Source organism: Triticum urartu, chromosome 3 (assembly GCF_003073215.2).
Source record: "Triticum urartu cultivar G1812 chromosome 3, Tu2.1, whole genome shotgun sequence".
NCBI lineage: Eukaryota > Viridiplantae > Streptophyta > Magnoliopsida > Poales > Poaceae > Triticum > Triticum urartu.
The window spans coordinates 365,337,898-365,360,580 of NC_053024.1; the positions used below are offsets into that span (position 1 = coordinate 365,337,898).

Here is a 22,683-nt window from a genome sequence, read left to right on the forward strand (position 1 = left end):
CAACCACAAAATGTAATCAACACTACTAATCACCCACAGGTACCAATCTGAGGTTTAGGTGCACAGATTGAACACAAGAGATGAACTAGGGTTTGATATGAGATGGTGCCGTTGAAGATGTTGATGGAGATTGACCTCCCAAAGATGAGAGGGTTGTTGGTGACGACGATGACTTTGATTTTCCCCCTCCAGGAGGGAAGTTCCCCCGGCGGAATCACTCTGCCGGAGGGCAAAAGTGCTCCTGTGCAAGTTCCGCCTCGAGACGGCGGCGCTTCATCCCGAAAGTCCTCCTCTTATTTTTTTTCTAGGTGAAAAGACCCCATATACCAAAAGATGGTCACCGGAGGTGGGCTGGGCTGCCCACCACCGCGCCTGGGGGGCCTGGCGCGCCCTGGTGTCTTATTGGCACCAGGTGTGCCTCCTCGGGTAGTTCTTTTCTCCAATATTTATTAAATATTTCAAAATAATTCTCCGTGAAATTTCAGCTCATTTGGAGATGTGCAGAATAGGTATATCTGACGTAGCTTTTTTCAGGTCCAGAATTCCAGCTGCCGGTATTCTTCCTCTTGGTGTAAACCTTGCATATTATAGAGAAAATACACTACAATACTCCATAAATCATTATTATGCATAAAAACACTATAAATAACAGTAGAAAAAATATGATGCAAAATGGACGCATCACTTAGATGCAAGAACATAAAAAGCTAATCTATAAATGACAATATACGGTTTTGTAACCAATAAGTAAATTAAGGGGGAAAAGCAAAATACCAAATTTGGTGAAAAAGGTATCTCTGAGATATACCAGACATCAATGTCTTGTATATCTCTTTTGATCATCGAAATGACGATAAAAAGAGATATACCAAACAACAAGAAACATACACAAATCCATCAAGGTAGATCTAAAAACACATATCTTACCACTGAATCTACGAAATCAAAGTGAAACATCATGAGATAACATACCAAATCTAAAAAAACAGCCAGTTAGTAATTTTAGATTGTACATAGATTGATGTAAGAACCGATTCAATAAACATTAAGTTGATGTTTGATTGAGTTGAAAACTGCAAGAACCCCTCCCAATTTACCCAAGAAAAGTCCTTGTTCGAAAATATAATAAGGAATAAAGTAAAAAAAAAAGAAATCAAACAAATTGGAGAACCAACCAACAAGAGAAAAACGATGAAAGTGACATACGAACCCAATGAAAAGAGGCGGCAGTGCAAGGAGAAACACGGGACGGAGGAACAATAATTTTGGTTAAAAGACCTAAATGTTCAGGGACTAGAGTGAAAAGAGAAAAATCAGAAACCACGAAAGTGATAACCGAAAAACCTGATGTGATCGCCTCTCCTTCCACCACGTGTCGAATGGGGAGCGTAGCGGAGAGCCTCCTCGACACGCGACGTTCCACCACTTGTCACGCTTGGAAGCCACGAGCAACAATCCCCGAGGGTACCATTTAAGTAGTGATTTCGGTTCCGCAAAAAAGTAGTTCTTTTTTTTACTAGCAGTGGCATGAATTTTTTGCGGGGATGATTATGCATGTTTTTTTAAGGATAGGATGATTATGCACGTGTTTGGTCAAGGTGCAAACGCGCGGTGATTGGGTGGCTCTCCTCCGCTTGCAACCTACCCGAAGCTGGGCTTCTCTGGGCTTGAGCTCGTTTCGAACTCGACCATCGCAAAATTTCACATCACAATAAAAGGCGAGGTAGACTCGAAAAATTAGGTCAAAAAGTAGGAAGAGAAACGCGATAGCCCCTCGCCTCGCCGCCGCCGCCGCGCACCGCACCTGCCCTTCCGCCGGCGAATCCGCGCGTGCCCTAGCCGGAGACCAGGTATTGGCCCAGATCTGCCGGCAGCGATGTCGGGAACCGCGGCCCCACGGTACGCGCCGGACGACCCTACGGTGCCGAAGCCGTGGCGCGGGCTGGTGGACGGCACCACCGGCTACCTCTACTACTGGAATCCGGATACCAACGTCACCCAGTACGAGAAGCCCGTGCCGCCGGAAGCTCAGCTCCCGCCGCCCCCGCCTCTCCCGCCTCCTCCTCCGCGCGCCCGCGGCCGGGACCGTCGAGACCGTTCCCGATCTCGCTCCCGCTCCCGTTCTCGCACACCGCCTCGGCGTGAACACCGGGACCACGACCGCGACCGCGACAGGCGCCGTCACGACGAGCACGACTCTTTCAAGTCGTCGTCGTCCCATCACCATCTTCCTCCGGCTGCCACCATCATCCCTACAGCCGCAGCTGATGATCCATCAGCTGAAGCATACCGCCGTCGCCATGAGATCACAGTCATCGTAAGGATCTCGCAGCTATCCTCGTGTTACATCTCATAGCATGCTTGTGTTACACATCTCATCATGTTCGTTACTCAGTATCTATTTTTTTTTGTTTGGTCTGTGATGCAGGGGGATAACGTGCCGGCTCCCATAACTGAGTTTGACTCTGGTGTCATCCCGCTTGATATACTCAAGGAGGTATGCATAAGTTTGGTGATGAATTATCACCCAAGGTCTAACACTAACCCAAAAGAGTTTGATAAGGGTCAGCATGTTGGATCACGGGGATGCGCTCTTCTTTATCTTTATCTGTTTGATTGATTGTTCTAAATCAGGGACGCTTGCGAGTCAGTTACTTATCTACATCTCTGTGGCAGATGCGATATTTGCTCCAAGGTGGAGCTAATGTCGCACCCTGCTTCGTGCGCCCTCGTCCAGTCTGTAATTTCGACGGGCTGAGGGCGGATGTCGTTGATGGAGCTGCCAAGGGTGGGTGGACACCCCAGGCGGCTTGCTCCCTGCTAAGGGGGCTGCCCGTGGTCTAAAAGGCCATCTACGTCGGCTGACGCTGATTTGTTTCTCCGCGTACGGTTCCTGGGAAAGGCTCCTCACATGGATGGCAGGCCTCTTCTGGGGCCTATGGAGATCTCACCCAGGCTGCAGGCGTCCAGATGCCTGACCAATGGAAGGGGCCTGTGGATGAACGATCCATGGCTGAGCGAGCCTGTCTCCAGGGATTCTGTTAGAGCTTTTCTACTTCGCTCTGTTTCCACACTTTGTGGATCTGTTCTCTTCCGTACGGCCTTAAATTGACTTCGCACATTGTTGATTCTTTGTTGTTTTCACTACTAGAGTAACTGAGTTTCAGTGGGAGCTGTAGCAGATGTAGGTGCATCACATTAACCATATTCTTTTGGTGTCCTTATTTTGTTTGCCTTTGCTTTCCGTTCCCCTTTCTTTTTTCCAGATACAACGCGCCGGATTCCCAAGTCCAACGCCTATCCAAGCCCAGTCCTGGCCAATTGCCTTGCTCAATCAAGACGTTGTAGCTATTGCCAAGACAGGATCTGGAAAAACTCTCGGGTATTTGCTTCCTGGGTTTATGCATATAAAGCGTATGCAGAACAGCACAAGGTCTGGCCCAACAGTGTTAGTTTTGGCACCTACCAGAGAGCTCGCAACACAGATTTTGGACGAAGCTGTGAAATTTGGCAGATCATCAAGAATTTCTTCTACGGTGAGTTTTCTTTGCCTTGCTTCTTTCTGGATTATATGTTCATTATTTGATCCTTTGTTCTTGGTCTCTTCTTAGTGCCTTTATGGCGGTGCTCCTAAAGGGCCCCAGTTAAGAGATTTAGAAAGAGGGGTTGATGTTGTTGTTGCAACACCTGGAAGGTTGAACGACATTCTAGAAATGCGGAAAATAAGCCTAAAGCAGGTCTCGTACCTTGTTCTAGACGAGGCTGACCGCATGCTAGATATGGGGTTTGAACCACAAATACGAAAAATAGTAAGAGACATACCTTCTGGTCGGCAAACTCTTATGTACACTGCTACTTGGCCCAAGGAAGTCCGAAGAATTGCAGATGAGCTTCTTGTTCACCCTGTCCAGGTGACCATTGGAAGTGTGGATGAGCTTGTTGCTAATAAAGCTATTACTCAGGTACGCGACTTGCTTTGTACACTGCACTGATGATACTTGGAAATATCTTTCTTTTTTTCCTTTCACGAAGTACATTTCTTTTAATTTTCTGTTCTGTTCTGTTCTGTCTTCTGCTCCTGTCTTCTGCTCCTGTTGCTCTGCCAGCATGTGGAGGTGGTCACTCCCTCAGAAAAGCTTCGGCGTCTGGAGCAAATATTGCGATCCCATGATTCAGGTTCCAAGATACTAATATTCTGTACCACCAAGAGAATGTGCGACCAACTATCAAGGACACTCAATAGGCAATTTGGAGCGGCTGCCATTCATGGTGACAAGTCTCAGAATGAAAGAGAGAAGGTCCTGAGTCAATTTAGATCTGGACGATCTCCTATTTTGGTAGCTACAGATGTTGCGGCACGAGGTTTAGACATCAAAGATATCAGGTTAATCAATAATATTATTCTAATGATTTTATTGCTATATAGGTGCTGCTTCATGTATTTATATGACATACAATCATGCTAATTCCACTTGTAACTACTCCCTCCGTCCCAAAGTAAGTGTCTCAACTTTGTACTAACTTTAGTACAAAGTTGTACTAAGCTTGAGACACTTATTTTGGGACAGAGGGAGTATATGAATGTCTAAATGGGGCTAAAGAATGGTGCCCTTGCGACCCATGGTAGCAGATGTGCATGACAAGGATACCTAAAATTTCAGTAGTTAGCGTGTGTTTTTGGTTATGTCCAAAACCTGTGCTACCAATGTTTGGTCGTTACCAAAATTTAGTTCCTTAATATGTGCTGCCATTTTATCTGGCCGGGTAGGCTTTGCTTAAACCAATCAGGCCCTAAACAAGGAAGTGCAGTCAATATGGCCTCAGCAGCTATTCATTATCATGGCATGTCCAGCTGTATATTTGCTGAAATCATTCTGGATTTAAGTTCATATAACTAGTGCAAATGTACACACATAATCTTGAAGAAAGCTGTTGTTTAAATCAGTATTGTTCTGATCTTTACCACCAGTGCTTCAAATCTCAGAAATGATCTCACACTATCCTCTTGCTTTCTTGACATAGGGTTGTGATCAACTATGACTTCCCCACTGGTGTTGAGGACTATGTTCACAGGATTGGCAGGACAGGAAGGGCTGGTGCCACTGGTTTGGCCTATACATTTTTGTGTGATCAGGATTCAAAATATGCTGCCGACCTAATTAAAATCCTGGAAGGGGCAGACCAAGATGTTCCTCCTGAACTGTTAGACATGGTCTCTCGGGGTGGGCGTGGTAGGAAACGTAACAAATGGGCAACCCGCTCTGAGAGGGGTGGTGGTTCACGCTCTGAACTGGATTCAAGGTATGGTGGCAGGTTAGAGGGTAGTCGCGGTGGACGTGGAAAGGATGATTATGGTGGCCGTGGCAGGTTCGTTCTGTCCCTTCCATTTTGTTTTCTGCAATTGCTGATGAAAACAGAGTTTGGGTCTTGTTAGTGTTAACCGAAGTAATTCGAGATTATAATTTCTTTCGTCGTCGTTGTTCGGTAGTTTGTGTTCCTGAGCCAAAGACCATGGTCTTTACAATGTTGCTGATGTTTGCAGGAATGATTACGGCGGGTCTCGCAGGTCTGCTAGAGGTCGCAGCAGAAGCCTTAGCAGGAGTGACAGTGATAGGCGCAGCCCAAGCCCCAAGAGACGGCGCCATGATGTGCAGGCTAGCCGTAGCAGGACTAGAAGTCGGAGCAGGAGCCGGAGCAGGAGCAGAAACAAGAGCAGGAACAGGAGCCGGAGCAGGAGCCGGAGCAGGAGTTACACTAGGAATCGTCGTGCTAGCCGCAGCAGGAGTCGTAGCCCTGGCGCTAGACGTAAGACTGAAAGAAGAGCTGGCTCTGGGTCTACACGTCCTGACTCTGCCCACCCAGTGGAGAAGAAAAGCTCACCCAATGCTCACCCTTCAAATGACCACAAGAGCCGCAGTGTCGACCCTTCAAATGACTATCAGGCGGAGGATGGGAAGATGGGAAAGGTTGATCTGGATCGGTCGCCTAGTCTGCAGGAGCAGGATGACAAGTCTGCTCCATATAGTCCTGTGTATAATGGCGAAGGAGGCAGGGGGTCAATGAGCCCTAATGGCGAGCCAGTGGTGGATGCTAAACCTGTGGAAGTCTTTGTGAGCAGCAAGAAGAGGGAGGATGAAGAGGAAGGTATGATAGATGAAGAGGGAGAGGAGGGTATGATAGCCGATGATGACCCTCGCGCAATTGCAGCTGTGCAGAACGGTGATGATAAGTGACAAGGCTTTGAACGATGAATTTGCTATTCTACGAACAATCCATGTTAAATTTTTTATGATTGAGCTGTTGTTTGTTATGTAACATTGAGCTTTCATTTGCTGTTTGTTATGAATCAGAGTCCAAGATCGTTGTTTGTTATGTCGACTTGTTTGAACAGCAATTCTTTTTGTTGATTTATTGTGCCATTTGGCCAACTGCTTTGGAGAGTGTGGGCTCGATGGTCCTCACTGAGTGCTTCCAGATAGCATACCAAATTGGTTTGGTTAATTTCTGCCCACGGAGGCCGCGCGCAATCTTGCCAGGCATGCTTTTGGTTTGAAACACTATTATTTCTGTCTCATAATATAAGAACGTTTTTTTTGAGCGAACATATTTTCTCATCGAGCTAACATAGTTTGAGAAACATTATTATATTATGGGACAGAGGGAGTAGTTTGGGAGGAGCTTTGCTGTGTTGCCTGCCATTTATGAACCAGAGTCCAAGCAACCTGCCTGCCGATGGACTTGAAATTATTGCCAACTTACTTTTGTGCGCAGACAGATCGATGATTTCTGGGAAGAAGGCAGAATTATCGTAAGATTTTGCTGCGGAATGCTTGTCCAAGTATATAGGATCCAGAGGGAGTCTTGGTTGGAAGGGCGCAGAAGTACATCTAGGAAGAAGGCAGAATTCTCGCAAGATTTTGCCCCAAGTATAGGATCCAGAGGGAGTCTTGGCTAGAAGGGCGCAGTGAACGAATATATGGCAACTTGGCAAGTCCTAGTAGCCTCCTAATTCGAAAAGCACATGGATGAACCCATGGGCATATGAACATACTTTAGAAAAGTCATTTCTAAATGCCCAAAAATTCTATAAAAAGTTGCAGGCATATACTTCTTCACATTCTATGTGTGCGCAGAAAGTTTCGTAAAAAATTAACTTTTTGTTTTGCCCCAAAAAGACAAAAAAAGGGAAAATGTCACGGAAACGCTATTTAGGAGTATTGGAATTTGCCTTTCTCATGGAGGCAAAGTAAAAATAGATTTTTTCACAAAACTTTGTGCCCAACACACATGTTGCGAAGATGTATGCGTGGATTTTTTGTTTTGAATTTTTTTTGGCATTTTTAAACGTGTTTAAAATGCACTTTTAAAAGGCGGATTCATATGCCCATGGGTTCAAGACGTCCACACTCCTCCTAATTCATCTTATAAAGAGCATCTCCAAAGCAATTTTTTCTTTACGAGATCCCTTAAAATCTTGTAAACTTCTCCTTCATTCAGGGGAAGATGAACTTTCTCATAAAACTTGGAATGTCTTCCATGTAAACTTTCATCTCCCGATTTTTGTTGTTGTTGGTGAGTATTTGTTGTTCAAATTATTCTATGAATTTCTTACCCCCCAAGTTTCAATGTGAAACTTTAAACTTGACAACTTGCTACACAAACGAGATGTACAAGCATAGGGATAAAAATGGTATTTTGTTTTGGACAATTGTTGGGCTTTGCTCGAACAACTGAAAGTGCTAGTGATCGACTAGAAGGGGGGTGAATAGGCGATTTTTATGAAAGTCTTCAAAACATGGAAGTTTCGAAGACAAACGATAGAAATAAACCTATTACCATGCAGCGGAAGGTAGACTACACTAAGCAAGCCATAGTCAAGTATTCAATGAAATAAAAGCACAAAGACTAATAGCAGCTAGGCAGTATAGATCAGGATGGAAGATAGTATGAAGCCAATCAGAACAGCAGTCACACAGTGAAGACAAATAGATAATGCAAGCAGGCAATGACTTCACAAGGACCAATCTGCAAATAAAGAGATGGGAAGGATAGAACCAGTGGCTCGTTGAAGACAATGATTTGTTGGACCAGTTCCAGTTGCTGTGACAACTGTACGTCTGGTTAGGGAGGCTGAGATTCAACTCAGAAGACCGCGTCTTCACCTTATTCCCCTTGAGCTAAGGACACCCAGTCCTCGTCCAATTACTCTGGTAAGTCTTCAAGGTAGACTTCCAAACGTTCACAGACTTCGTTCACCGGTGATCCACAATGACTCTTGGATGCTCAGAACGCGACGCCTAACCGGCTGGAGGATTCACAGTCCTCAAGTGTAATAAGTCTTCAGATCACACATACAAGAAGACTTAAGTGATGCCTAACACTCTTTGGCTCTGGGTATTTAGGGCTTTGTCCTCGCAAGGATTTCTCTCTCAAAGGCTTCGAGGTGGGTTGCTCTCAAACGACAACAGCCGTGCACTAACTCTGAGCAGTCAACCAATTTATGGTGTAGGGGGTGGGCTATTTATAGCCACTAGGCAACCCAACCTGATTTGTCCGAAATGACCCTGGGTCATTAAGGAACTGACACGTGTTCCAACGGTCAGATTTCAAACACACACGACAACTTTACTTGAACTACGAGCAAAGCTGACTTATCCAGCTCTGGATAAGATTTGCTCTCATTGTCTTCGCTCGAAGACATAGGATTTTGGTTAAGCATCACTTAAGTCATTCTGACTAGTTTACTTGGACCCCACTTAACAGTACGGTGGTTCTTATGACTCAACAAAGAAGAAAAAGAACGACAAAACAACTAAGTCTTCGCGCTCCATAGTCTTCACGCGATGTCTTCTCTTGTCATAGTCTTCAATGTGAATGTCTTCACATACCACCTTTGACTTCAATGTCTTCATACATTTTTAGGGGTCATCTCTGGTAGGAAAACCGAATCAATGAGGGACTTCTACCTGTGTTATCCTGCAATTCTCAGAAACACATTAGTCCCTCAACCAGGTTTGTCGTTAATACTCCAAAACCAACTAGGGGTGGCACTAGATGCACTTACAATCTCCCCCTTTTTGGTGATTGATGACAAACTGGTTGAAGTTTTCAACGGGGATAGAAATATGTGAAATTGTAAAGGATTTAAGTATTGTCTTCGTAAGTAGCAGAAAGGCTCCCCCTGAAGATGTGCATATAAGTATTTTGCTTTTGAATGCAAATGCACATGGCAGGTTGTACTTGTGGAGATCCTCTTCAACTTATGATGACAATTCATCATGCGTGATTTGATATAGCGAAGATAATGACATGCATAATGAAAAATGGACGTCTGCAAAATGACCTAAGTGCGAAAGTTATCATCACACATGCGGAATTTATCATCGCATCACAGAATAACAAATAAGTAGCAGACGACCATCAAGTTTAAGTGTTACAACTCAAAGAACCAAATGTATCAAAAAGCGAGAGTTGTAAGCACTTGGCAAAAGTAGCAAAAAGTAAAGCAACCACCCATATGGACCCGCTTGAAGACTATCAACTCATATGCTTCTCCCCCTTTTGTCAGTAAGGACCAAAAAGGTTTGAAGACATAGAGCTTCTACTCGCTCACATGAGGTGCAGGCGAAGCAGCAGGGTCGTCGTTGAGGTCCGGTGGTGCAGAAGAACTTGGTGCAGTGTTGAGACGCGTTGAAGGTGGGGGTGGTGAAGTGGCATCATCTTGATCATCGATAACTCTGCCATTCACCGTGGCAGCTGAGGAAGAATAGTCAGAGTCTTGAGGGGAGGGAGTCCGACGCAAGTGAGCATTCCTTGGAGGAGTGGAGTCAAACTTGAATCTTCCTATGAAGCCATCGTCTTGAAGATCTTCTTCAGCAGTGTCCTTTGATAGGCCAGAGAGATCGCCGTATGATGTGGTAGATGGTGCGTGGCAGATACTCAAGGTCTTCAACAAAGAACGTCTGAGGATATTCAGCATCTGGAGGCAAAGGCTTCATCATACCGAGCATCTGGATCATGTTGGGCTTGGGCTTCTGAAAAATGCTCTCCAAAGCATTCTGGTGTTGTTGACAACCTGGTTCATAGTATTCACCAGGAGTGGGCATGGCTGTGAGCTCAATGATATCAAGAGCTTTGGCTTCATGATGGACATTGCCTGTCATCCACTCAAGGACCCAAGTCTTTGGATCCCTATTGTAGCCGCGAATGTGAAGAGTTGCATAAAACTGTAATAGAAGCTCTTCATTTCAGTGTTCCTTGTCTGTAACAAATTGCAGGAGGCCAGCGTCTCTGAAACAATCCAACGCTTCTTCTAGACAGGGCATGCCAGCTATAGCTTCAGTGTCGAGACGCATATGTGGAAATATGTGCCCTTGATTGTATAAGAGTAAGACACATGAATAGTAGCTGCGCTACTGACAGCTCCAGAACCGATCTGATGAAATGCGAGGTTTGGAGTATGGGTTCTTGGCGCTGTTGAAGAAGGTGTTATGTGCCACGAAGCCATTCACATTGAAGACCCTAGGTGAGGTTGCAGTGCCTGGGAATCTTGGAAGTCTTGGCTTGGGCTTCTGGACTTGAGGCCTGTGCTCGACATGATAGTCAAATTGTGCACCCGCAGCAGGTGAAGGAACCAGAATGGGCCATCGGACCATAACAGTCTGACCATGATCAAATGCCAGCTCAACAATATGAGGTCTTGGAGGGGGTACAGGAGCATTGGCATTTTCGTTGACATGGGCTGCAAGTGGCACAATAGCTTCAGGAGGAATGATTACGTTTGGTGCAGCATTGGCTTCAGGTGCTTCATTATTGGCTTCGGGCATGACGACATCAGTGTTGTCAGCAGTGTTGTTGGTGGTGACATTAGCTTCAACCTCCACTTGTGTGGCTGGAGGGTTGGACACATTTTCCTCAGGAGCACCATCTTGGTGGACTGGGGAAGTTGCAACTCGTTCTTCTTCAACTCTTGGTTCTTCTTTATCATCGGCTGATGCAGCCGGAATATCTTCAGCCGTTTTGGCTTCAGACTCAGAGACGTTCACAGTTGGAGTGGCTTCTGGGAACACTTGACGTGCAACAGATTAGTGGTGCACTTCTCCTTCTAGAACGCTCGAAAGAGTGACTTGGGGCCTTGGTCCTTTGCGAAGCCTGTGGAGATGGAGTTGGCTGGGCCTCAAAGTCATCGTCATTTTGCACTGGTGAGGTGACTTGTGGTTGGGGAGTACTTGGGGTGTCTTGTTGTTGTGGGTGATCAGCCCACGATGCATCCTGAGTAATTGGCGTCAGAGGACGACCAATGCTGATGAGCTCGCTGTGCGTGAGCACAGGCGATGATACCACATTTTGTTCAATCTGAGGAAGGACTTCATCATCTGCTACATTGTCGTGGTGACCAATGTCTTCAGCTGCGGTGGGGTCAACAGCTGGAATATCTTCAGCTTCAGGAGCCTCTGTGGAAGCAGGCTCATGAACTATCATATGTCTTTCTTGTTGTGTGGATTCAGGACAAGCAACAGAAATGGGCTCGACAATAAGGGGCTCTGTGGAAGCATCCCGGTCTCTCTTCTTTGTTTTCCTTTTCTTGGTTGGGGGAGCATCATCAGCGGTGGCTTTGGTCTTGCGCTTTCTGGCTTCGGCTTCAGCTGCTCTAGTTTTCTTGAATTCTGAAGCCACTATGGGGACCTTAGGCTTCGAGCCTGTCATACTGGCTGGGAAGACAATGCGAGGTTTTTCCTGCCTTGATGCTTCTGGTTCTGCCACAGCTGGCTTCTTCTTTTTCTTGGCAGCCATTTTGGGGTCAATGCCTGGTCGCCCCAAGGCCTTGCGCTTTTCAGCTTCATTGTAGCCTTGAACACATTTGGCAGCAAGATTCTTCATGCGCCCACGAGAACCTTGGGCTTCATCACGTTTCTTGAGAAATGCTTCCTTGAGCTCGTGTATCATGATCTTGAAGTTCTGCACATCCTTCACACTGAGCCTGGCCATATGCTTCTTGAACTGAGCCTTTTCAAAATCAATCTTGTGCTTCAGCTCAACAATTTTCCGAGCAAGAGCTAACTCAGAAGCAATGGCGCCGTTGAAGGAGACGCTGAGGCAATTGGAAGTTGTAGATCGTCAAAACTGAGTTCTAGATTGTCAAACCAGTCATCGATGAACTTGTTCAGAATCTCAACATCGAAGAGGGGAAGATCATTGAAGATTTCCGCCTACTGCTTGCTCTTAATCAACAACTCAAGAGCATCATTGGTAAGATCGTCGTCACTTGACAGATCAATGGCCTCATTTCTCAGAATGGCAGTAGGGGTCAGAGCAGGACTGGAGGAGTGCATAGGCTTCTTCTTCTTCATCTCGGTCTTGGAGACGCGAGAGAGATCTTCAGACTGTACACTTGGTGCAGGTGGAGCGGTGGCCAAGGGCTTCACTCGTGAAGCTTTTGGTGGAGAGGAAGGCTTCGGAGCCTTGGGTTTCTTCTGCTTCTCCGGCTTCGGAGGTGCAGGTGCTTCATCAGAGTCGGCGTCATCTGCAGGTCGATCCACATCTGCCCCTTGAACCCTGATATGAGTGATGAGACCTTCTAAGTCATAGAAGGGCCCAACCAGATTTGGTTCAGCTTCGCGTGTGCCATCGGCACGAGGCGCAGAGGGGCCAGGATTGAATTCTAATCCCCAAGATTTCTTATTCTCCTTGGCCGAGTTCTTGGCAAACTGAAAGTTGCGCTTGAACAGATTGTCATCCCGACACCATAGCAGAGATGTGGGATGAGCATCAGTAGGTTGAGGTCCATGGACCATGTAGGGGAAGAAACCCTGAGCAATGGCTTCAGTTCTAGTCTTGGGTTGAAGATTTTTATAGAGAATATCTCCTCAGGGACGCTTGATAGCATTCTTCTCAGCATACTCCTTGGTGACGAATCTGTACTTAAACCATTGCTCGCCCCAATATCTTCGAATCCATTGGATTCAATTTTTGCGTTCATTATAGGTTTCTTCAGGATCAGTTTTGTACAGTTCATGCAGATCAGCTGGCAAATCCTTTGATGTTTCCCCGCGGCGCTGTCTGCCGCCCTTCCTCATTGACTTTTGCGAAGCCATGAAGTTGAAACTGTATGGCCTCAACACTGACAAAGGCTTCTTGGTCAGACAAGAACTGGCTTCGGGAGAGTTGATATGATGCTGTAAGAATTCTGCAAATGAATGCATACTATGAGAACCAAGGGATTCTCCCACGGTCATGTACCTGTGACAGCAGTAAAGATACGAGGGAAGGGGAAGAGGTCATATGCATTCTCAGAAGATTTTGAAGATAAATCAGTTTGAAGACATTGACCTCATAACGTGAAGACATTCACTTATGTGTTTGAAGTTGGTTCCAGATTTGTACGAATCCAAGAATAGGTACAAGTGAGGAATCTAACTAGTTTAGATGCATAAGTGAAGATGCTAGGCACAGTATGAGATGCAGAACTAGATAGATCCAAGTTTGTAGTCACAGGAACCACTTTTGGTGAACAAGGATGAATCGATTAGATCAAAAAACGGTAAAAGGTGAGATTTTAATTACCACACAATGAACTGCTAGATGGGAAGAGTAGGATACCGAGCAGTTTGATCCACCATGCCCTAACTTGGTGACGGAGGACACCTACGGCGGCGGCGGAGAAGACAATGTCCGCGGCCGGCGTGAGGACGACGTCGGTGAAGTCGCGGCAGCTAAGCGCTTCGTCGCCGGCGTCGTCGAGAGCTAGCGGAGGCACTAGGGTTTTGACGAGATGGAGAGGTGGAAGAAGGATTTTGACCATGAGAGGACACATATTTATAAGGAAAAGCACGACACAACGCAATTACGCAGGTGCCCCTGGCGGTTCACATCTGAGGGACACGTGGCAAACATGCAACACATTGAAGGCAGTTCCATGTTCCCACGCCCGTCTGGATTGTTGGGCGGTCGTTCCGGCTTCTCCGGGTTTCAAGCAATAAGGATTAAGCATTTAAAACAGATTAAATGTTTGCCTCTGTGTCTTCTGCTGACAAGGACGCAGAGAAGACATTCGACAATTTCAATATAATGCATATGATTTGGATAGATAGATTTGAGGTAGAAGCATAGAGAGGTTAGGGTCCGATCACATTCACTTAGATCAAAAGATTCAAATGAAAAGACATAGATATAAGTGAATGCTGTAGAGGACAGAACACTTAATATATGCATATACCAAGTCAGCATTGTGAAGATAATCAAGAAAGCAAATCAATGTTGAAGACAAATCAAGTGTGAAGACTTTGCAAAAGTAACGCCATGAGAAAACACTTCTAAAGGAATAATTTGGTGGTGGCGTTACCCACCGTATAGGAAGTATTAGACCCAGACACGACACACAATTATCGTGGCGCTCCGAAGTCAAATTCCACGTTAATGTATTCACACTCAGAATGTAAGTCTTCATTGATTGAAGATATACTTTACTTCGTGTGTTGCACATCTAAGTCATCAACATGCATAAGTGTTAGGATGTGTGCCTGATCACATGACATTTGAGGATCCAAGATATTTAGCTCACACCGTAACTTGCAAAACCTTTTCTCATCCAAGGGCTTTGTGAAGATATCTGCCAGTTTCTCTTCAGTGTTGACGTGTATGATATCAATATCTTCCTTCATGACATGATCTCTGAGAAAGTGATGACGAATTTCAATGTGCTTTGTCTTCGAGTGCTGAACTGGGTTGTTGGCAATCTTGATGCCGCTTTCGTTGTCGCAGTAGAGTGGCACTTGCTTCATATGAATGTCATAGTCTTTGAGTGTTTGCTTCATCCATAGAAGCTGAGCGCAGCAAGACCCAGCAGCAATGTATTCAGATTCAGTAGTGGAGAGAGATACACAGTTCTGCTTCTTTGAAGACCAACATACAAGTGATCGTCCCAGAAAGTGACATGTGCCTGATGTAGACTTGCGATCCACCTTGTCACCAGCATAATCAGCATCCGAGAATCCAACTAGATCAAACTCTGAGCCCTTTGGATACCATAATCCTAGTGTTGGGGTGTGAGCCAAATATCGAAGAATTCGCTTCACCACTAAGTGATGCGATGCACATAAATAAAGCAAAGAACTAATCATGGAGCGGTATACCTTTTGATCAAACTCTTTACCATTGTCGTCGGGACCCAGATGGTGTTTAGCTGGCATTGGCATCGTGTAACCTTTGCAATCTTGCATTCCAAACTTCTCCAGGAATCTTTGAGGTATTTCTCTTGAGATATGAAGATGTCGTTGCGTTGCTGTCGTATTTGAAGACCAAGGAAGAACTTCAACTCACCCATCATGTGTTGGGCAACGTAGTAATTTCAAAAAATTTCCTACGCACACGCAAGATCATGGTGATGCATAGCAACGAGGGGGAGAGTCTGATCTACGTACCCTTGTAGATCGCAACGGAAGCGTTGACGCAACGTAGAGGAAGTAGTCGTACGTCTTCTTCCCGATCCGACCGATCCAAGCACCGTTACTCCGGCACCTCCGAGTTCTTAGCACACGTACAGCTCGATGACGATCCCCGGGCTCCGATCCAGCAAAGTTTCGGGGAGGAGTTCCGTCAGCACGACGGCGTGGTGACGATCTTGATGTTCTACCGACGCAGGGCTTCGCCTAAGCACTACAACGATATGATCGAGGTGGAATATGGTGGCAGGGGGCACCGCACACGGCTAAGGAACGATCTCAAGGATCAACTTTGTGTCTAGAGGTGCCCCCCTGCCCCCGTATATAAAGGAGCAAGGGGGAGGAGGCCGGCCATAGGAGAGGCGCGCCAGGTGTGGAGTCCTACTAGGACTCCAAGTCCTAGTAGGAGTCCACCAAGAGGGGAGGAAGGGAGAAGGAAGTGGAGGAGTAGGAAAGGTGGCCGGCCCCCTTTTCCCTAGTCCAATTCGGACTAGAGGGGAGGGGGGGCGCAGCAGGCCCTTTCTCCTCTTCCCACTAAAGCCCATCAAGGCCCATTGCTTCTCCTGTAACTACCCGGTACTCCGAAAAATACCCGAATCACTCGGAACCTTTTCGATGTTCGAATATAGTCGTCCAATATATCGATCTTTACATCTCGACCATTTCGAGACTCCTCGTCATGTCCCCGATCTCATCCGGGACTCCGAACTCCTTCGGTACATCAAAACTCATAAACTCATAATAACTGTCATCGAAACCTTAAGCGTGCGGACCCTACGGTTCGAGAACAATGTAGACATGACCGAGACACGTCTCCGGTCAATAACCAATAGCGGGACCTGGATGCCCATATTGGCTCCTACATATTCTATGAAGATCTTTATCGGTCAGACCGCATAACAACATACGTTGTTCCCTTTGTCATCGGTATGTTACTTGCCCGAGATTCGATCGTCGGTATCCAATACCTAGTTCAATCTCGTTACCGGCAAGTCTCTTTACTCGTTCCGTAATACATCATCTCACAACTAACATATTAGTTGTAATGCTTGCAAGGCTTATGTGATGTGTATTACCGAGAGGGCCCAGAGATACCTCTTCGACAATCGGAGTGACAAATCCTAATCTCGAAATACGCCAACCCAACATCTACCTTTGGAGACACCTGTAATGCTCCTTTATAATCACCCAGTTACGTTGTGACGTTTGGTAGCACCCAAAGTGTTCCTCCGGTAAACGGGAGTTGCATAATCTCATAGTCATAGGAACATGTATAAGTCATGAAGAAAGCAATAGCAACATACTAAACGATCGGGTGCTAAGCTAATGGAATGGGTCATGTCAATCAGATCATTCAACTAATGATGTGATCCCGTTAATCAAATAACAACTCTTTGTCCATGGTTAGGAAACATAACCATCTTTGATTAACAAGCTAGTCAAGTAGAGGCATACTAGTGACACTCTGTTTGTCTATGTATTCACACATGTATTATGTTTCCGGTTAATACAATTCTAGCATGAATAATAAACAGTTATCATGAAATAAGGAAATAAATAATAACTTTATTATTGCCTCTAGGGCATATTTCCTTCAGTCTCCCACTTGCACTAGAGTCAATAATCTAGTTCACATCGCTATGTGATTAACACCAATAGTTCACATCTTTATGTGATTGGTTCACATCTCCATGTGACAAACACCCAAAGGGTTTACTAGATTCGGTAATCTAGTTCACATCGCTATGTGATTAACACCCAAAGAGTACTAAGGTGTGATCATGTTTTTCTTGTGAGAGAATCTTAGTCAACGGTCTTTCACATTCAGATCTGTTATGTATTTTGCAATTTTCTATGTCTACAATGCTCTGCACGGAGCTACTCTAGCTAATTGCTCCCACTTTCCATATGTATCTAGATCGAGACTTAGAGTCATCCAGATTAGTGTCAAAACTTGCATCGACGTAACCCTTTACGGCGAATCTTTTTGTCACCTCCATAATCGACAAACATATCCTTATTCCAGTAAGGATAATTTTGACCGCTGTCCATTGATCTACTCCTAGATCACTATTGTACTCCCTTGCTTAACATAGGGTATACAATAGATCTGGTGCACAGCATGACATACTTTATAGAACCTATGGCCAAGGCATAGGGAATGACTTTCATTCTCTTTCTATTTTCTGCCGTGGTTGGGCTTTGAGTCTTACTCAACTTCACACCTTGTAATACAGGCAAGAACTCTTTCTTTGACTGCTCCATTTTGAACTACTTCAAAATCTTGTCAAGGTATGTACTCATTGAAAAAACTTATCAAGCGTCTTGATCTATCTTTATAGATCTTGAAGCTCAATATGTAAGCAGCTTCACCAAAGTCTCTCTTTGAAAAACTCCTTTCAAACACTCCTTTATGCTTTACAGAATAATTCTACATTATTTCCGATCAACAATATGTCATTCACATATACTTATCAGAAATGCTGTAGTGCTCCCACTCACTTTCTTGTAAATACAGGCTTCACTGCAAGTCTGTATAAAACTATATGCTTTGATCAACTTATCAAAACGTATATTCCAACTCCGAGATTCTTGCACCAGTCCATAGATGGATCGCTGGAGCTTGCATATTTTGTTAGCACCTTTAGGATTGACAAAACCTTCTGGTTGTATCATATACAACTCTTCTTTAATAAATCTATTAAGGAATGCAGTTTTGTTTATCCATATGCCAGATTTCATAAAATGCGGCAATTGCTAACATGATTCGGACAGACTTAAGCATAGATACGAGTGAGAAACTCTCATCGTAGTCAACACCTTGAAAAACCTTTTGTGACAATTCTAGCTTTGTAGATAGTAACACTACTATCAGCGTCCGTCTTCCTCTTGAAGATCCATTTATTCTCAATTGCTTGCCGATCTTTGGGAAAGTCAACCAAAGTCCAAACTTTGTTCTCATACATGGATCATATCTCAGATTTCTTGGCCTCAAACCATTTCGCGGAATCTGGGCTCATCATCGCTTCCTCATAGTTCGCAAGTTCGTCATGGTCTAGTAACATGACTTCCAGAACAGGATTACCGTACCACGCTGGTGCGGATCTCACTCTGTTTACCTACGAGATTCGGTAGTAACTTGATCTGAAGTTACATGATCATCATCATTAGCTTCCTCACTAATTGGTGTAGTAGTCACAAGAACAGATTTTTGTGATGAACTACTTTCCAATAAGGGAGAAGGTACAATTACCTTATCAAGTTTTCTACTTTCCTTCCACTCACTTCTTTCGAGAGAAACTCCTTCTCTAGAAAGTATCCATTCTCAGCAACGAATGTCTTGCTTTTGGATCTGTGATAGAAGGTGTACCCAACTGTTTCCTTTGGGTATCCTATGAAGACGCACTTCTCCGATTTGGGTTTTGAGCTTATCAGGTTGAAACTTTTTCACATAAGCATTGCAACCTCAAACTTTTAAGAAACGACAACTTTGGTTTCTTGCCAAACCATAGTTCATAAGGCGTCATCTCAACGGATTTAGATGGTGCCCTATTTAATGTGAATGCAGCTGTCTCTAATGCATAACCCCAAAACGATAGTGGTAGATCGGTAAGATACATCATAGATTGCACTATATCCAATAAAGTACGGCTATGAGTTCGGACACACCATTATGCTGTGGTGTTTCAGGTGGCGTGAGTAGTGAAACTATTTCACATTGTTTTAACTGAAGACCAAACTCGTAACTCAAATATTTTACCTCTGCGATCATATCGTAGAAACTTTTATTTTCTTGTCACGATGATTTTCCACTTCACTCTGAAATTCTTTGAACTGTTCAAATGTTTTAGACTTATGTTTCATCAAGTAGATATCCCCATATCTGCTCAAATCATCTTGTGAAGGTCAGAAAATAATGATACCTACTGTAAGCCTTAATATTCATCGGACCACATACATCAGTATGTATGATTTCCAACAAATCTGTTGCTTGCTTCATTGTTCCGGAGAACGGCGTTTTAGTCATCTTGCCCATAAGGCATGGTTCACAAGCATCAAGTGATTCATAATCAAGTGATTCCAAAATCCCATCAGCATGGAGTTTCTTCATGCGCTTTACACCAATATGACCTAAACGACAGTGCCACAAATAAGTTGCACTATCATTATTAACTTCACATCTTTTGGTTTCAATATTATGAATATGTGTATCACTAAGATCGAGATCCAATGAACTATTTTCATTGGGTGTGTAACCATATAAGGTTTTATTCATGTAAACAGAACAACAATTTATTCTTTTACTTAAATGAATAACCGTATTACAATAAACATGATCAAATCATATTCATGCTCAACGCAAACACCAAATAACACTTATTTAGGTTCAACACTAATCCCGAAATTATAGGGAGTGTGCGATGATGATCATATCAATCTTGGAACCACTTCCAACACACATCGTCACTTCACCCTTAACTAGTCTCTGTTTATTCTGCAACTCCCGTTTCGAGTTACTAATCTTAGCAACTGAACTAGTATCAAATACTCAGGGTTTGCTATAAACACTAGTAAAGTACACATCAATAACATGTATATCAAATATACTTATGTTCACTTTGCCATCCTTCTTATCCGCCAATCACTTGGGGCATTTCCGCTTCCAGTGACCAGTCCCTTTGCAGTAGAAGCACTTAGTCGCAGGCTTAGGACCAGACTTGGGCTTCTTCACTTGAGCAGCAACTTGCTTGCCATTCTTCTTGAAGTTCCCCTTCTTCCCTTTTGCCCTTTTCTTGAAACTAGTGGTCTTGTCAACCATCAACACTTGATGTTCTTTCTTGATTTCTACCTTCGTCAATTTCAGTATCGCGAAGAGCTCGGGACTTTATTTTCGTCATCCCTTGCATATTATAGTTCATCATGAAGTTCTACTAACTTGGTGATGGTGACTAGAGAATTCTGTCAATCACTATCTTATCTGGAAGATTAACTCCCACTTGATTCAAGCGATTGTAGTACTCAGACAATCTGAGCACATGCTCACTAGTTGAGCGATTCTCCTCCATCTTTTAGCTATAGAACTTGTTGGAGACTTCATATCTCTCAACTCGGGTATTTGCTTGAAATATTAACTTCAACTCCTGGAACATCTCATATGCTCCATGACGTTCAAAAACGTCTTTGAAGTCCCGATTCTAAGCCATTAAGCATGGTGCACTAAACTATCAAGTAGTCATCATATTGAGCTAGCCAAACGTTCATAACGTCTGCATCTGCTCCTGCAATAGGTCCGTCACCTAGCGGTGCATCAAGGACATAATTCTTCTGTGCAGCAATGAGGATAAACCTCAGATCACGGATCCAATCCGCATCATTGCTACCAACATCTTTCAACACAATTTTCTCTAGGAACATATCAAAATAAACACAGGGAAGCAACAATGTGAGCTATTGATCTACAACATAATTTGCAAAATACTACCAGGACTAAGTTCATGATAAATTTAAGTTCAATTTTAATCATATTACTTAAGAACTCCCACTTAGATAGACATCCCTCTAATCCTCTAAGTGATCACGTGATCCAAATCAACTAAACCATGTCCGATCATCACGTGAGATGGAGCAGTTTCATTGGTGAACATCACTATGTTGATCATATCTACTATATGATTCACGCTCGACTTTTCGGTCTCCGTGTTCCGAGGCCATATCTGTATATGCTTGGCTCGTCAAGTATAACCTGAGTATTCCGCGTGTGCAACTGTTTTGCACCCGTTGTATTTGAACATAGAGCCTATCACACCCGATCATCACGTGGTGTCTCAGCACGAAGAACTTTCACAACGGTGCATACTCAGGGAGAACACTTCTTGATAATTAGTGAGAGATCATCTTAAAATGCTACCGTCAAACTAAGCAAAATAAGATGTATAAAAGATAAACATCATATGCAATCAAAATATGTGACATGATATGGCCATCATCATCTTGCTTCTTTGATCTCCATATCCAAAGTACTGTCATGATCTATATCGTCACCAGCATGACACCATGATCTCCATCATCTTGATCTATATCAATGTGTCGTCACGTGGTCGTCTCGCCAACAATTGCTCTTGCAACTATTGCTATCGCATAGCGATAAAGTAAAGCAATTATTGGACACTTGCATCTCATGCAATAGAGAGACGACCATAAGGCGTTTGCCAGTTGCCGATAACTTCCATAAAACATGATCATCTCATACAACAACTTATATCTCATCACGTCTTGACCATATCACATCACAACATGCCCTGCAAAAACAAGTTAGACGTCCTCTACTTTGTTGTTGCAAGTTTTACGTGGCTGCTACGGGCTTAAGCAAGAACCAATCTCACCTACGCATCAAAACCACAATGATAGTTTGTCAAATAGACTCCGTTTTAACCTTCGCAAGGACCAGGCGTAGTCACACTCGGTTCAACTAAAGTTGGAGAAACAGTCACCCGCAAGTCACCTTTGTGCAAAGCACGTCGGGGAAACCGGTCTCGCGTAAGCGTACGCGTAATGTCGGTCCGGGCCGCTTCATCCAACAATACCGCCGAACCAAAGTATGACATGCTGGTAGGCAGTATGACTTATATCGCCCACAACTCACTTGTGTTCTACTCGTGCATATAACATCAAACCATAAAACCTAGGCTCGGATGCCACTGTTGGGCAACGTAGTAATTTCAAAAATTTTCCTACGCACACGCAAGATCATGGTGATGCATAGCAACGAGGGGGAGAGTCTGATCTACGTACCCTTGTAGATCACAACGGAAGCGTTGACGCAACGTAGAGGAAGTAGTCGTACGTCTTCTTCCCGATCCGACCGATCCAAGCACCGTTACTCCGGCACCTCCGAGTTCTTAGCACACGTACAGCTCGATGACGATCCCCGGGCTCCGATCTAGCAAAGTTTCGGGGAGGAGTTCCGTTAGCACGACGGCGTGGTGACGATCTTGATGTTCTACCGACGCAGGGCTTCGCCTAAGCACTACAACGATATGATCGAGGTGGAATATGGTGGCAGGGGGCACCGCGCACAGCTAAGGAACGATCTCAAGGATCAACTTGTGTGTCTAGAGGTGCCCCCCTGCCCCCGTATATAAAGGAGCAAGGGGGAGGAGGCCGGCCATAGGAGAGGCGCGCCAGGTGTGGAGTCCTACTAGGACTCCAAGTCCTAGTAGGAGTCCACCAAGAGGGGAGGAAG

The 22,683-nt window shown here is 44.5% G+C and overlaps 1 protein-coding gene across 1 annotated transcript; it reads left to right on the top strand.

Annotated features, from left to right (window-relative positions):
• The first annotated feature begins 1,699 nt into the window (after positions 1-1,699).
• On the top strand, positions 1,700-6,372 carry LOC125544000 (DEAD-box ATP-dependent RNA helicase 40-like). The gene is made up of 7 exons (XM_048707525.1): positions 1,700-2,317; positions 2,429-2,497; positions 3,267-3,536; positions 3,612-3,962; positions 4,107-4,384; positions 5,023-5,367; positions 5,543-6,372. Exons 1-7 carry the CDS (start codon positions 1,877-1,879, stop codon positions 6,231-6,233), a joined length of 2,445 nt encoding a protein of 814 aa, XP_048563482.1. The 5' UTR covers positions 1,700-1,876; the 3' UTR covers positions 6,234-6,372.
• Positions 6,373-22,683: the final 16,311 nt, after the last annotated feature.